Raw genomic sequence first — 14,622 nt, forward strand, 5'->3', positions numbered from 1 at the left:
CTGTGCATACTGTAAATATCTGAATGAACACAAGGTGATGCTATACACAGCCACACAGCTTAAAAACCTGGGTGTGGCTTTCTAGCACAGCTCAGCGACTCAACAAGTCTGAGAGGCAGAAGTTACATCCTTATTGGACAGATCAGGATATTGGAAATTCAGAGATGAAGTCATTTGCCCAAGGTCACACAACTAGGAAGTGGCAGAACTAGAATTCTGTCTAAGCCAGAGTCTGACTTTGGGGCTAAAGTTCTCTTTACCACATTGCACTACACATGAAATAGCATCAGGCTGGGTTTTCCTATCCCTCATTTTTTCCCATTACTTTACTTCAGTGACTCTTAAAGGAATGGTGACCACAACCCCATTAGGGAGGTGTTTCAGAATCACTCCCAGGGGATATTTTCAAACCATACCTTCCTGTCATCCCCAGTCAGTGCTTAGAGAGTAAACTTTGTCATTCTCCCTTGCTCACTATACTGTAGCCATACTCCTTCAGTCCTTAACATGCCATGTTCATTAACATCTCGAAGCTTTTTGTACCTGCTCTTCTTCCTGCCAAAATGTTTTCACCGTTCAGGCATCAGCTTAAACATCACCTGCTCAGTAAGACTTATTCTGACCACCCCGGCCCCTCTGGCAAGTTACACTCTATCTCATTACCCTGTTGTATTTTCTTTTTAGCATTTTTCCCCACTATCAGAAGTGTTATTTGTTAATTGTCTTTAAAAAAATTAAAAAAATTTTTTATTGATTTTTTAGATAGAGAGGAAGGGAGAGAGAGATGGAAACATCGATGTAAGAGAGAAACATGGATCGGCTGCCTCCTGCACGTCCCTGATCAAGGATTGAGCCTGCAACCTGGGCATCTGCCTTGACCAGGAATTGAACTGGGACCTTTCAGTCCATGGGAAGAAGCTCAATCCACTGAGCCACACTGTCTGGGCTCTGTTACTTCTTGTAAGGGCTCCAGAAAAGCAGGGTTTTAAAAACTATTCATTGATGTATCACCAGTGCCTAGAACACAGCCTGGTATGTAGTAGGTACTGAATAAAGATTTGTTAAATGAATGAATCTCTATTGAACCTTTGGTTAAGGCTAGCCTCAGTGCATCCAAATCTTCTTATCAGCTTGCTTCCTAAAATACCAATTTTATTTTATCCCTGTGGCCACTACTGCCCACAGAATAAAGTTGAATCTTCTCAGTCAGGTAGGTGTCCACACTGGCCACAGGTTAGGCTTCTCTCCCCGCACACTTCCACACCTGCCATCCTCATTCACACTACCCACTCCTTCCACTCCAGTTTCATCTTTAAGCACACTACCTGTCCTGCTGGGAATGTCCTCTTCCTTTCCACTTATTTAAATATCAAATTTCAAGGCTGAGCTGACCCTGGCTATCGGATTAGGTCCTCCCAATCCTGGCTTTATTACATACCTCCTATATAAAATATATTTGAATTAGACTATTTAGTCCTACTCTTTTAAAAATCCTCCCCACTGTTGGTCTGTATGGCTCAGTGTACTGAGTGTTGTCCCATGGGCTGAGAGGTCCCAGTTTGATTCCCGGTTGTGGGCTCAATCCTCAGTAGGGGGCATGCAGGAGGCAGCCAATCGATGTTTCTCTCTCACATCAATGTTTTTACCTCTCCCTTATTCTTTCTAAAAAAAATCAATAAAAAAAATTAAAAAAAAAAAATCCTCCCTGCAGAGGAATAAAATGAGGGAAAGGGGTGTTGGCTATTGTGGGGAATGGGTCTCAGTTCTACCCCTAGGGAACACAAGAGCAAATTTTCTCTCTTTTCTATGTGACAGTCCTTAAGAAAATTGGAGAGAGACCACATTCACTCAAGTCTGCTCTTCTGTAGGTGACATAGCCCACTCCCTCAATTTCTTCCTAAAAGGGAGGGCCCAGAGCTCCCAGCTGAGCACTGGCTGGTTCAGAGGAGTGGGGAACTATCAACTCCTCCCTTCTGAAGTCTATGAATAAATCCAGTCACTTTCACTTTTTAAAAGCCCTTCAAAAGTGCTGATTCATTCTGAGTTTGGTAAATATCCCAAATAACTCAAGTACAGCTTACATATCAAACTTCACTTTGGCCCCTGCTTTATTAGTTTTTCCAGATTTGGTAAGATCCTTCTGAATCTTGAGTATGCTGTTCAGGATCTCAGAGACCTCAGCTTCTTTTGTCACTTATGAATTCATTGATTTGTCACTCGTTTTTTTATTTAAAAACATTTTTTTTTTTTTTTTAAACAGAATCAAGAGAAGAGCCCTATGGTGGGTCACTGGAGACTTAAGGAACAGCACACTATCTTGATATGAAAAGTCTTACCTGATAGAAACAACTTTTAATGCCTCTCCTCTCATCTCTGACCAGGATTGTTCTTGCTCTCAGAATGCCAGCCACAAGATCCCCTGTGCCTACATACACCCGCCAGACAATGCAATCTAAGAAGGGAGTGGGTTCCAAAGGACTGGCTAATCCCTGCTGTCTCAGACCCCCATCTTCCTGAGAGACCCTTCTTCATACCCTCCCTCAAGGGCAGCTCCTCTGTGTATGTTAGGAGTGTGAAATCTTCTGCTGGACTATGTCTCCCTAACAGCAGAGATAATACTATTTGTGGTTTTCTAACTCCTTTCCTTTGATAAGCCAAGAAAGGCAACCTAAGGCTAGAGCACAGCAAATTTCCCTTTATCTCCCATTCCCCTTCCTGCCATACCCTCTAAGATCTGGCTTCCATCCTCACTATTCCTGAATGCTGCTTTTAGTATTATCAGCCTTAACTCTTAGTGATTTCTTTTCAGAATTCATTTGGTTGAACCTAATTCTTTTTGAAACTTTCTACTCCTTTGGTTCTGTGACTTCACTCTCTCCTGGTTTTCCTTCTATTTCCCTGTCTAATTCTTCTTAGTCTCCTTTGAGGGTTGCTCTGCTCACCCTTAAGTCACGGTATCCCTAGGACTCTGTTCTTGTTCCCTTTATAGCTCCACACGTTCTCCCTGGATGCTCTCATCCACTCATAGCTTCAATTACCACTTTTATGTCAACGATTCTCCCCTCATGGTAGTCTCCTGATCTCCAGGGGTCCTTTTCAATCTACCTTTCACCCAAACAACCAGTGATCTTTATAATATGCAAATCAAAACAGACTAAGTTGTTATAAACAGACAAACAAAAAAGCCACTTCCCTGATGAAAATCCTTCAGTGGTTCCATCCACATCCCACTATGGCTATACCCAATTATTTGTAGAGGGATCCCCTGTGCCTACATATACCCGCCAGACAATGCAATCTAAGAAGGGAGTGGGTTCCAAAGGACTGGCTAATCCCTGCTGTCTTTGAAGAATGGCCACAATCACTGATGAAAGAATGAACTTCACTGACACCCAGTGTGGTTTGCCTGTTGGACATATCCTTCGGCTTTCAGACATAACCCTTAGCACAGCAAATTCCTAAATGTGCAAAACTGAATTCATGGCTCATCCCTTTTCTAATAAATCTAAATTCTGTGTTTGCAGTCCCTAATTATGTATCATCATCTTTCCAGTTATCCAGGCTTAGAATCACAATCTTCTGAGTGCTTCCTTTCCCAATACGTCAGCCTCTAATTCCTGTTGATATTATCTCCTCAGTGTATTTTTTATCCTCTAACCTCCTTCTCCCCTTTATGACTGTAGGACATGCCCTGGACTGGAAGATGACTGATCTAGGCTAAGGAACCTCTAGTGGGATGGATGGAGGGGGGGGGGGGGTTAACAGGGTCCTATCACTGAGGAGACCATGGATATATCCTGGTATTCTCCAGCCTCTAGGGTCCTTACCGTCAGCTCTAGCTCTTGCATCCCTCTGGGTATGGCTGTTGGCTGGGCTCCCTGGGAGAGCAGAGCCTGGATCCATCAGCTGCATCAGGGGGCCTTGCCCAGCAGCTCTGAGGACAGCAGGTGACATCTCACTGGACTGGGGGCCCTGATGGACCTGGGTGGACCAGGGCTCTGGGCCAACTAAGTCCATGCCTAGCCCCAAAGGCATGGGTGGTAGGCTATGGCTACAGTGAGTACCCTCATCCTGTGAGCCCACCCTATCTTGTTGGGCTTCTTGAATGGGTGAGAACTCCTGGGAGGAGTCCCCAATGCTCACTCGAAGTGGGGGGGAGCCAGAGCCTGTAGTTTTCTTCCGGCCCTTGGCGAGCTCAGCAAAGGAGGTGACCCGCCTAGGTGGGGAGCTAGGCCCAGCCAGAGCTGTAGGGCCCTCACTCAGGCGCACTGGGCAACTCAACATGCGTTCCAGGGAGCCCAGGCGGACAGGAGGGCTACGCTCCAGGCTACGATCATAGCTTCGAGAGCGCTGACGTCCAGTGCTAACGTTGGGGGGTGAAGTATTAGTGTATACTTGCCCCTCAATCACAGTGGGGCCCATGGGAGTTGCAGCATCCAAAGGCCCAACTTGTTCCTCTGTTTGGGCTTCTGGCTTCTGGAATAGATAATACTCAGAGGGCTGGCTAGAGCCAGGGTCTGGGCCAGAGCTTGGTACAGGACTTATCTTGGTGTGTTCTTCAGAGCAGCTGGTGATGGAAGAGCCAGCAGGGCTTGGGGATGATTGGGAGGACAGATCACAGGTGACAAGTTTATAGTAATTCTGTGTGGCCACAACAAGACGGGCCTGGCTCTGGAAGCAGGCTGTGAGGTCAGCCACAGCTGGGCAGGGCTCACAGTGTGGGCGGTAGGAGTTGCAGTTGGCATCCAGCTCAGGAGATGAGGCATGAGGACAACCATAGCCCCCTTCCCTTCCTCCACTATCAGGGTGGTGGGACTCACAAGACATCTTAGACTCAGCTGGGGAGGGTTGCAGGTCCAGGTAGAAGGCGCCAGGGTCTGAGTGGCTGCAGAAGGAAGAGTCGCTGCAAGATTGTGGGGCAGAGTTGAGATTGGCATGGGAGTTGCCATGCATCTTATTGTAGAGGGTGCTGAAGGTGACCAGCACACCATCTGAGCTGTTGCAGGAGGAGTCACTCACATAGCCCATGGACTGGTCAGCTGCCTCAGACTGACTGGATGTGCTACTGCAGCGGCAGTGCTGGGGTCCTGAGCCTGAGCATCCAGGATTCCTTGGGGATTCATCTGAACTGAGCTTCCATTCCTGGTCAAAGGAAAAGCCAGAGGTATCACTGGCTCCCCCTCCACTGCCACTCCCACCAGGTCCCCCACATTCATCCAGCTCCATGGTCTCTGTTTCCAGCTCTGGTTGGCAGCAGTGGTTAGTGCTACACTGCTGGGTATCCAAAGTGGTCACTGGCTCCTGTTCCTGCCCCTCCACCACTCCAGCCCGACTCTGTGTTGCCCCCCATGGCCTGCCCACTCTGGGGCCAGGTGGTGGCAGCTGGAAAGAGGAGAGATGGAAGGTGGGCTGGCCAGCTCCATGCAGGTGGAAGGACTGCTGGGTAGTACTATCACCAATGCTGTCATCATATAGGTCACCAAGTCCTGGCTCAGCCACACCCTCCTGCAGCAAGAAGGGATTATGTCGTTTAGGGGCCCCAGGGCCTCTTCCATCCCGACCCCTACTTTTGGTGCTGCTGTCTGCAGACCATGCAGATCCCCCTGGAGCAGAGTGCAGACTGTTGTATAGCAGGGAATCAGCTTGTCCTAGGTCTTGATCAGGCTGGGTTATGCCCAGCTCGGGTGGGCAGAAGGGATTGGGTCTTGTGCTCCCACTACCTCCACTTGCCCCTCCACAGCACTGCCTGTCTGGGACTTGACAGTGTACCAGGGGGATGTGGTGGACGATGAGGGTCTCTCCAGTCAGCTTTGGGGGACTATCCATTCTGGAAAGTTCGAACAAGGGCATCAACAGCACCAGACACTGCCCCCGGAGCCCAATGGGGCAGAACACATTTCATCAGGAGAGCTTGGCACCTGGAGAGAAAGGGAAAGAAAGGGAAGCTAATGTCACTTCCCTGGAAGTCTGGGACATGCCCTCATATAATTTTCAGATGGAGAAGAGCTCGAGAGGAGAAAAGAACCAGAGTCAAGATGAAGCTTAACAACACGACCCGATAGGACAAGGGGTATCCCAACAAACTTTCTGCATCGCACAGGTCCAGCTCTTGAGTTTCCCTTCATTTTAAGTTTGCTGTGCATCCACTGCGACAAAAAGCCAGACCCCTTTTAATGCCACATATGAAGATCTGGGGATCTCAGGGACGGCATTTCCTTCTCTTTCAAGGACCCTGTTCTTAGCAGTAAACAATGACTAATCCTGAGTACAAAAAAAGTATGAATAGTGGCATAACTAAGAAAATACCACTAGGATGTCTGATATGATGCTAAGCATTGAGGGGATACAGAGATATCTTGGACACAGCTATAGCACAGAAGTTTACAGATGAGGAGAAAACCACAAATTCTATAGCATGTCCTCATAGCAATAAGTTATAATTTTGCAAGAAATATCATTTTTAGGTATACTATATCATTTGACCCCTATATCATCTCAGACTCCTTTCCTCCTCCTCCAAGCCCCAGAATACTTGTCCCTGTCTGATGGCTATGGGCTTAGGATACTCACTCTCCCTACTACAGTATTGCAGCTTCTTGAATGCAAAGACCAAGGTGGGCATTAGAGTGACTGCAAGTATGGCTGATGCCAACCTCTTCCTTCTCAGTGGAGGTGGAGTCTATTTTTATCTCTTTTCTATCATTCTAGCACAACCTCACATAAGGCCTGGCAAACAGAAGAGGAATAATACATTCTTAATATTTGTCTAGCTCAGGGTATAGATCTTCTGAAGTATCCAAATTCTGCTTAGTTTTAGCCTGGAGCTTTCACTATGGGGGTCCTCTAGAAAGTATTCTCTTCCCAGCTTTCCCTCTGATAGGCTAAGGTAAAGTTCTCTCTTATTCAAGGTCTCCTGGCTCCAAGTACACATAGCCCATTCTGAGCTTCTCTGGCCTCCTGGCCAGACTAGGCAGAATGGCTTCCTCAAGTTCTAGTCTTCTGTGCTACCAAGTTCAGATCCTAACAGTCTTTACTTGCTCTGACTCCTCATATCCAATTTCTCCTAATTCATTAATTTCTTTTCCTTCCCTTTTTATTCCTGTCATTTTTCTTTCATCTACCATGAGTCTAAACCCCCATTGTCTAAGTTCTCCCTCATTTAGTTGAACTCTTAATACCACCAATCTTTAAAAATTTAAATCATTTAGATCACAGGGTCACGGCACTTCATGTAAAGCACAATAAAGAGCTAGGCAAATTTATGCTCAAGGATACGGACAGGTAATATATAAGATAAAAAATTCAAATGGCTATCCCTGGCTGGTATTGCTCAGTGGATACAGCGTTGGGCCATGCACTGAAGGGTCGCAGGTTTGATTCCAAGTCAAGGGCATGTACCTGGGTTTCAGGTTTGATCTCAGCCACATTTGGGCCCCTGTGGAAGGCAACTAATCAATGTGTTTCTGTCACATTGATGCTTCTCTCTCTCTGTCTCTCTCTTCTTCCCTCCCTCCTTTCCACTCTTTCTACAAAAAAATCAATGGAAAAAATATCCTCTGTAAGTATTAACAACAACAACAACAACAACAAATTCAAATGGCTAATAAATACATGTGTAAAAGACACAGTATTAAAATATAACTATGTGTGTTAGGTTAAATTATATTAAAATTTCAAAGCAAGTATTTACCATCTTTTTCTTTTCTGAGAGGAAAGCTCCTTCGTTGGACTTCCAAGCCTCTGTGTATTGACTGAGGTAATGAGTAGATAAGGAGGAGGGCAGAAACTAGAAAGGCTAAATTGAGCTATAAGATTAAGAGTTATAGAAGAAAACATGGGAATAAATCTTTGTCATCTTGGGTTAGGTGATGGTTTCTTAGATGTGACACCCAAAACACAAGTGACAAGTGAGAAAATAGGTAAGGTAAGGTGAACTTCATAAAAATTAAAAACCTGTGTGCCTCAAAGGATACCATCAGGAAAATGAAAAGACAACCCACAGAATGGGAGAAAATATTTGCAAAGCATGTTTCTGGTAAGAGATTTCTGATCAGAAGTCTTATAGTTCAACAATAAAAAATGTATAATCCATCCTGGCTGGTGTGGCTCAGTTGGTAGAAGCATTGACCCTGCACCAAAAGGTTAACCCAATTAAAAACTGGGCAAAGAACTCAAATAGACTTCTCCAAAGAAGACCTATAAATGGCCAAAAGTACATGAAAATATGCTCAACTTCATTAGCTATTAGAGAAATAAAAATCACAGTGAGATACTACTTCACCCCCACATTGGCTGAGATAAAAGACAATAACAAACATTGGTGAGGCTGTGGAGAGATTAGAACCCTCAGATATTGCTGGAGGCAACATAAAACCGGTACTGCAGTTCCTCAAAATGTTAAACATAAAGTTAGTATATGAGCCAGCAATTCTACTCCTAGGTATATATCCAAGAGAAATGAAAACACATGTTTAGCCCAGTTGGTGTGGCTCCATGGTTGAGCATCGACCCATGCACCAGAAGGGTGCGGGTTCGATTCCTGGTCAGGGCACATGCCCTGGTTAGGGGCCAAATCCCTAGTGGGGGAGCATACTGGAGGTGGCCAATCGATGTTCTCTCTCATCAGTATTTCTATCTCTCTCTCCCTCTCCCTTCTTCTCTTTCTAAAAATCAATAAAGAAAAAAAAAATGTTTATACAAAAGCTTGTATATGAATATTCATAGCAGCATTATGTATAGTAGCCAAAAACAAAAAATGGGAACAATAAAAATGTCCATCAACTGATGAATGGATAAACATAATGTGGTGTGTACATGTAACAGAATATTATTTAGCAATAAAAGGAATGAAATACTAATACATGCTACAACACGAATGAACCTCAAAATGGTAAATGAAAGAAGCCAGTCCTAAAAGGCGGCTTTGTATGATGTTGTATGAGTCCATTTACATGAAACGTCCAGCATAGGCAAATCAACAGAAACAGAGTGTAGGTTAGCGATTGCCAGGGACTGGGATGCCGGGATGGGGAGTGACTGCAGATGGTATGGAGGTTCTACTGGGGGTGATGCAAATGTTCTGAAATTAGACAATGGTGATGGTTATACAAGTCTGCATAAAATCAAAACTACGAGATTTTATGGTATGTCATTATATCTCAATTTTATAAAAGGGTGAGTTTTATAGCATATAAATTATAGCTTAATAAAGCTGTTATTTAAAACTTTTTTAGACTCGGGATGGGGCATCGCCGCTGCAGCTACCACCTCAGGAGCTGATGAGTATTTGGCACTGCGTGGGAAGTCGGGGGGGGGGGATGTTTGGGGGGGCCGCAGGGGGAAGCTGGCGTGGTGCACTCAGGGCAGCCTGGTGCCCCAGTAAAGCCTATTTAGACAAGAAAAATAACAAAACATTTTTAAAAATAAGAAGCAAGGATTAGGGCTTATGAGAAGAGGGAAGAAGAGGTGAGGAAGGGAACCAGTGTTGAGCATTGGAGGGTACTGGGCATCTGCGGAGACAAGGTGAGAATGAGAAGAGAGGAAAACTGCCTTAAAGTGTGGGATTTCATAGACAGAGAAAGGGAATTTTTGGAAAGTTTTGCTAGGAGGTACATGAGATCATTTCCCCTTCACTCCTCCCATCTTTTATTCCTTTGCTGAGAAAATTGTGGGCTCAAATACATATGCCACAAAGATAACAGAAAGTTGGAAACACCCTAAAATTCCAATAATAGTCAATTTAAAAATGTACAAAACATCATTAAAATAATGTGTTAATATGATTATTGACTTGGGAAAATGTTCACAAAATATTAAGTGCAAATAGCAGATTACAAACAGCATGTACAGTCTGACACCATTTTTGTAAATAAGTGTCTGTCTTAGTTCAGGTTGCTATAACAAAGTACCTCAGACTAGGTGGCTTATGAAAGGCAGAAATTTATTTCTCACAGTTCTGGATGCTGGGAAGTCCAAGATCAAAGTGCCAGCATGGTTGCATTCTGGTGAAAACCCTCTTTCTGGTACATAACTGGCACCTTCTTGCTGTGTCCCCAGGGGGTGAAAAGGATAAGGGACCTCTCTGGAGCCTCCTTTATAAGGACCTAATCACCTCCCAAAGGCCCCCTCTAACTCTCATTACCTTTGGGGGATAGAATTCAACATATGAATTTTGGGGGACACAAACATTCATACCATAGTGGTATGCCTAGAAGAAAATTCAAAAGCATATACAACAAATGTTAACAGTGTGCATATCTCTCTTGAGTGATTTTAGATTATTTTTAAATTTTATTCTTTTGTTTCATTTGTATTTTCTAATTTTTATATAATAAATACCCATTATGTACATAATTTAAACAGTTTTTTCTTTTAAATACCACAGATACCATGGTTCAGGGGTTGGGGTGGGGGCTTCCCCTTACATATGGTACTAGGTTTCCCTAGGATCCAGGCCATAATCCAAGGTCTGAACTTAAAGGAGCATAGAGCCCTGGCCGGTTTGGATCAGCAGTTAGAGCGTCGGCCCATGGACCAGAGAGTCCCAGGTTCGGTTCCCGCTAAAGGCATGAACTTCGGTTATAGTTTGTCCCTGGCCCTGGTTGGGGTCGTGTGGGTGGCAACCACTTGATGTCTCTCTCTCACATCAATGTTTCTCTCTCTCTCTCTTCCTCCCTCTCTCCTTCCCATTCTATCTGAAGATAAATGCAAAAATGTCCTCAGGTAAGGATAAAAAAAAAAATTTAAAAGGAGCAAGAAAACTTTCTTGTCTATATAGCAGTAATTTTGGGAGTACCTATGGGCTACAACTATCACTTGATCTTCAATGAGCACTTCCCCCTCCCTTTTGAAGCACCATTTTTAAGAGGCATTCACTAGTATACACGGATAAGAATTTATTATTCCGATCCACAAAACTATTACTGGGTCATACATGCATTCAAATGGAAAAACATAGTGACATACAGAGTCTAGACAGAAAGCTGATCCTCTCAACCAGGAATAAGGAACAAATGGATATGGAAGGTGATGAAGAACCTTTGGCTGGAGGGCTCTGACAGTTGTATTAAATGTTATGTTTACATATCTGTCCCCCAGACTAGAGTACAGTTCCTTGAGGTCCAAAGCTGTGATATAGTCAAATCTGTGTCCCTAAAACCTATACATAGTGCTTGGAACACAGTAGGTGCTTGGTTATTTGTTGACTCCTATTTTACCCATTTAAAAATAGACTTTTTGCCCTGGCTGGTTTGGTTTAGTGGTTAGAGCATCAGCCCGTGGACTGAAGGGTCTCGGGTTCAATTCCTGGTCACAGGCACGTACTTGGGTTGCAGGTTAGATCCCCAGCCCCAGTGCGGGAGGCAACCAATTGATGTGTCTCTCTCACAAAAATGTTTTGTTTCTCTCTCTCTCTCCCTCCTTCCCTTCCACTCTATCTAAAAATCAATGGAAAAATATCTTTGGGTAAGGATTAACAACAACCCAACCAAATAGACTTGTTTGTCTTTTTTTTTTTTTTTTTAAATTGAGTTTACGAGTTTTAAAAAATTTATTATGGATATAAGTCTTTTTATCAGATGTGGCTTTACCCATTTGTTTTCTTAATGGTGTGTGTGTGTGTGTTTTAACTAATAGAAGTTTTTAAGTGTATGAAGTTCCATTTATCTTTTTTTTCTTTTAAGGTTAAAGCTTTCTATGTCCTAAGAAATCTTTGTCTATCCCAAGACCATAAACAAAATTTCCTGATTTTTTTTCTAAAAGCTGTATAGTTTTAGCTTTTCCTTTAGATTGTATCAAATCATATTTTAAGTATAAAGGTCTTTCACTGGTTGATTTCATTCTATTTTATATTTTTGTATCTTGGGGGGTCTTACTCCTTCTACCAAGGGGAATGCCTGCCAATTGTTTCTCCACAGATAACTCTAGTTCAGCCAACTAAGGTGAAGTTCTGTAGGCATGTCATGAAATTTTGTATTCATGTCTTCCCCACCCTTAAACTTTCACATGCATATTTTCATGTGTCACCTCACTGATCCTCACAACAACTCATCAAAGTGGGCAGAACCACTTTCATCTTAAACAAGAAGGAAGTTGACACCCAGAAAAATAAAATGACTTGTCCAGGATCACTCACTGAATAAATGACAAAATTAAGATGGGTCTCAGTAATCCTAACTTTTGACCTTTTTTTCTTGATCAGTTAAGAATGTAATAATATTTTGTACAGGGGACTTGATTTCAAATACCACAGAGCACATTTAGTGAGAGCACATCTCTTTGACTTCTTTCCTGGGAGTGACTTGTTTGTTCCATAGTAAGACAAGTTTCATACTGTGGCCCATGAGCTCTAATAAAGGTGAAGAGAAAACAAGGAGGTGGAAGAGCTCTTTTCAGACTCTTATATAATTTGCATTCACTCACTTCTCTGTTCTCTAACCTTACTGTCCCTTTCATATTACTGCTCCATGTTCTAACACTCTTCAATCTCACCTCTTGCCCTAGTTCCCAGCCCTCACGTCCCCACCCCATTCACAGTCCCCCAAATTCTTTCCCCAGCTCTGTAGTTCACATTCCTCAATGCTTCCTGGGAACTAACACCTTCCTACAACTTCCAGTATATTCCTCAATCATATATTTGCACAATGTGGAACTAGTGATTCCTATTAGCATATGTTTTTGAAAATTCCACCAAGGTGGTCCAAGGAAATGGGAATTTAAGGAACACTTTCTATCTGCTCAGGAATAGGGTAACTAATAGGGCAGGAAAATGTTACTAAACTTCAAGGACAGGTTTACCCTGTCTTTGGTCATAAGCATTTTTCTGTCAGTCAACAGAACCCCTTCCCTCTTTTCTTGGCCTCCTAAAGGAGGATGGGGAAGACAGTGGTACTCAGTTGCTATTCTCCAGCAATCTGACCTTGACTTGAGGTCCCAGGAGGAGCCTCAGTAGGACTGATAACCTTTTTCCTTCCAGGGTCCTCTCTTGGGAAGGACTAGAGGAAAGAGAGCAGGAGGGTGAATTCAGGAGTATCAGCTTATGCTTAAGTCTCTTCCTGTTAGAAATCTAAGTCTGTATAAGAAGACTGATTATAACAGGTAAGGTGCCCTAGGCATTACAGTGGCTGCCTCTCCCTCCCTCCCCCCAATACTGTGGAGCCTCTTGGTCAACATTCTTTCTTACTCTATCCATCCTTACCTGGAGCCTGGTGGCTCCCATAGTGCCACAAGATATGGTATGTGTGTCTATGTGCATGTATGCATGTATGCATGTATGCATGTGTGGAGGGAAAGGATGGGCTGCATGCTTCTCAGCCCTTCCTCTTGAAAGCTGCATAGACCCCTGCTTGTTCTCCATCATAAACTCAGTGGCTCTAGTGGTGTCTCCTCCCATTAAGCCTTTGTTTCTAGACCTGACCCCCTCCACCTGACCCACACTATAGTAGCTTCATTAGAAATGCCCAGAGAGGAAGGAGGGGCTCTTCCACTCCTTGACAAAAAACCCACACAAAAAAACAAAACCCAACCAAAGAAAAAAAACCCCGAAACCATCAGCCCAAGCCTCGGCTTTTACCCATCTCTGCACCACAGCCCAAATATATGCATGGATGAGCTTGTTTAATGTTTGCTCTCATGCTTGCTCTCACTCTCTTTAGGAATGACAAAGCCAACCTTCAGAAGCTAGGGCCCAAATGTTCTGGACGGTTACCCTACCATCCCTGCCCTGCCCCTCCCCCAGCTCCGCTGAGCCATACCTTGGTAAGGAGCCTTGCGCTGACCCCCGAAGATTCTATGCCTTTTGCATTCCGACCAAGCTCTACCTTGACAGTTCCAGCTGAGGCACTGTTCCACGGGACCACACGGGGAGCTGGGCCGATTTCCTCAGATCTGATTTCTGCTAATACAATGGCATCGTTGCTAATGCAAGGAGGCTGCGCAATCCCAGCCCCAATATCCTCGCTGCTGCCGCTGGTGCTGCGGTGACGTTGCTGCTGAGGGAAGGGGGAAGGGAAAGGAGCAGGCAAGCCCACAGTACAGCCGCTCAGCCTCCCTCCCTATCAGTCCCCGAGGGCCTTTAGCCTAGGAAAGGGGGAGGGTACAGAAAGCAGACCGCCTCCGAGGGCAGTCAGTGCTGGAAGATGAGAACTCTCAGGGCAGCGAAGGAAATTAGGGAGAGCACAGGGCCTAGCTCCTCTCTTGTCCTTAAAAGTCGCAGGACAACGTCTGAGCAGAGGCTTAGTTTCCTTCCTTCCTTTGGCCCCTCCTTTTAGATCTTAGCCAGAAACCTCTCCCTCCTCTTTTTGCCCACTCTGAATGATTTCTTGTTTTCCAGCTTTTTCCTTTCACTGGGATTCCAGACTAACCTCAGGGTGGAGCCCCTGGCCTGGGAGGGGATTCCTGAAGTCCTGAAGGGAGGCTGCAGGACCAGCAGTAACACCAAGTTCTGTCTTTATGGATGCCTGTCTAGACTTAGCACTAGGCTTTTCAGGGCGTGCCTCTTCAGAGAAATTAGGTCTATCTCAGAAAAAAAGAGAGACTGGGCCATAGGCAGGCTTCTATACACAGGGTGGTAGTGAGCCTTAGGACCAAGTTGGCGGCAGGCCCCCTTCCTAACACAGGGTCTTC

General features: G+C 44.5%; 1 protein-coding gene across 6 annotated transcripts in view; it reads right to left on the reverse strand.

Moving 5' to 3' along the window:
* The window catches only part of RUSC2 (RUN and SH3 domain containing 2), a 67,043-nt gene that overhangs the window by 7,448 nt on the left and 44,973 nt on the right, over nucleotides 1-14,622 (reverse strand). The window contains exons 1-3 of one of the 6 annotated variants that reach the window (XM_036261378.1): nucleotides 13,752-14,031; nucleotides 5,770-5,918; nucleotides 3,828-5,142 (exon numbers count right to left, since the gene is read on the reverse strand). The exons of 1 other annotated variant lie outside the window; for it this stretch is intronic. In XM_036261378.1, the coding sequence (XP_036117271.1) occupies nucleotides 3,828-5,142; nucleotides 5,770-5,850 (1,396 nt within the window). In that variant the 5' untranslated portion in view covers nucleotides 5,851-5,918; nucleotides 13,752-14,031. Of the gene's footprint in view, nucleotides 1-3,827; nucleotides 5,919-13,751; nucleotides 14,199-14,622 lie in introns of those variants that run through there. 4 more of the 6 variants (XM_036261380.1, XM_036261377.1, XM_036261379.1 and 1 more) reach the window with 4 other exon arrangements.

Source organism: Molossus molossus, unplaced genomic scaffold (genome assembly GCF_014108415.1).
Source record: "Molossus molossus isolate mMolMol1 unplaced genomic scaffold, mMolMol1.p scaffold_m16_p_14, whole genome shotgun sequence".
NCBI classification, from domain to species: Eukaryota; Metazoa; Chordata; class Mammalia; order Chiroptera; family Molossidae; genus Molossus; species Molossus molossus.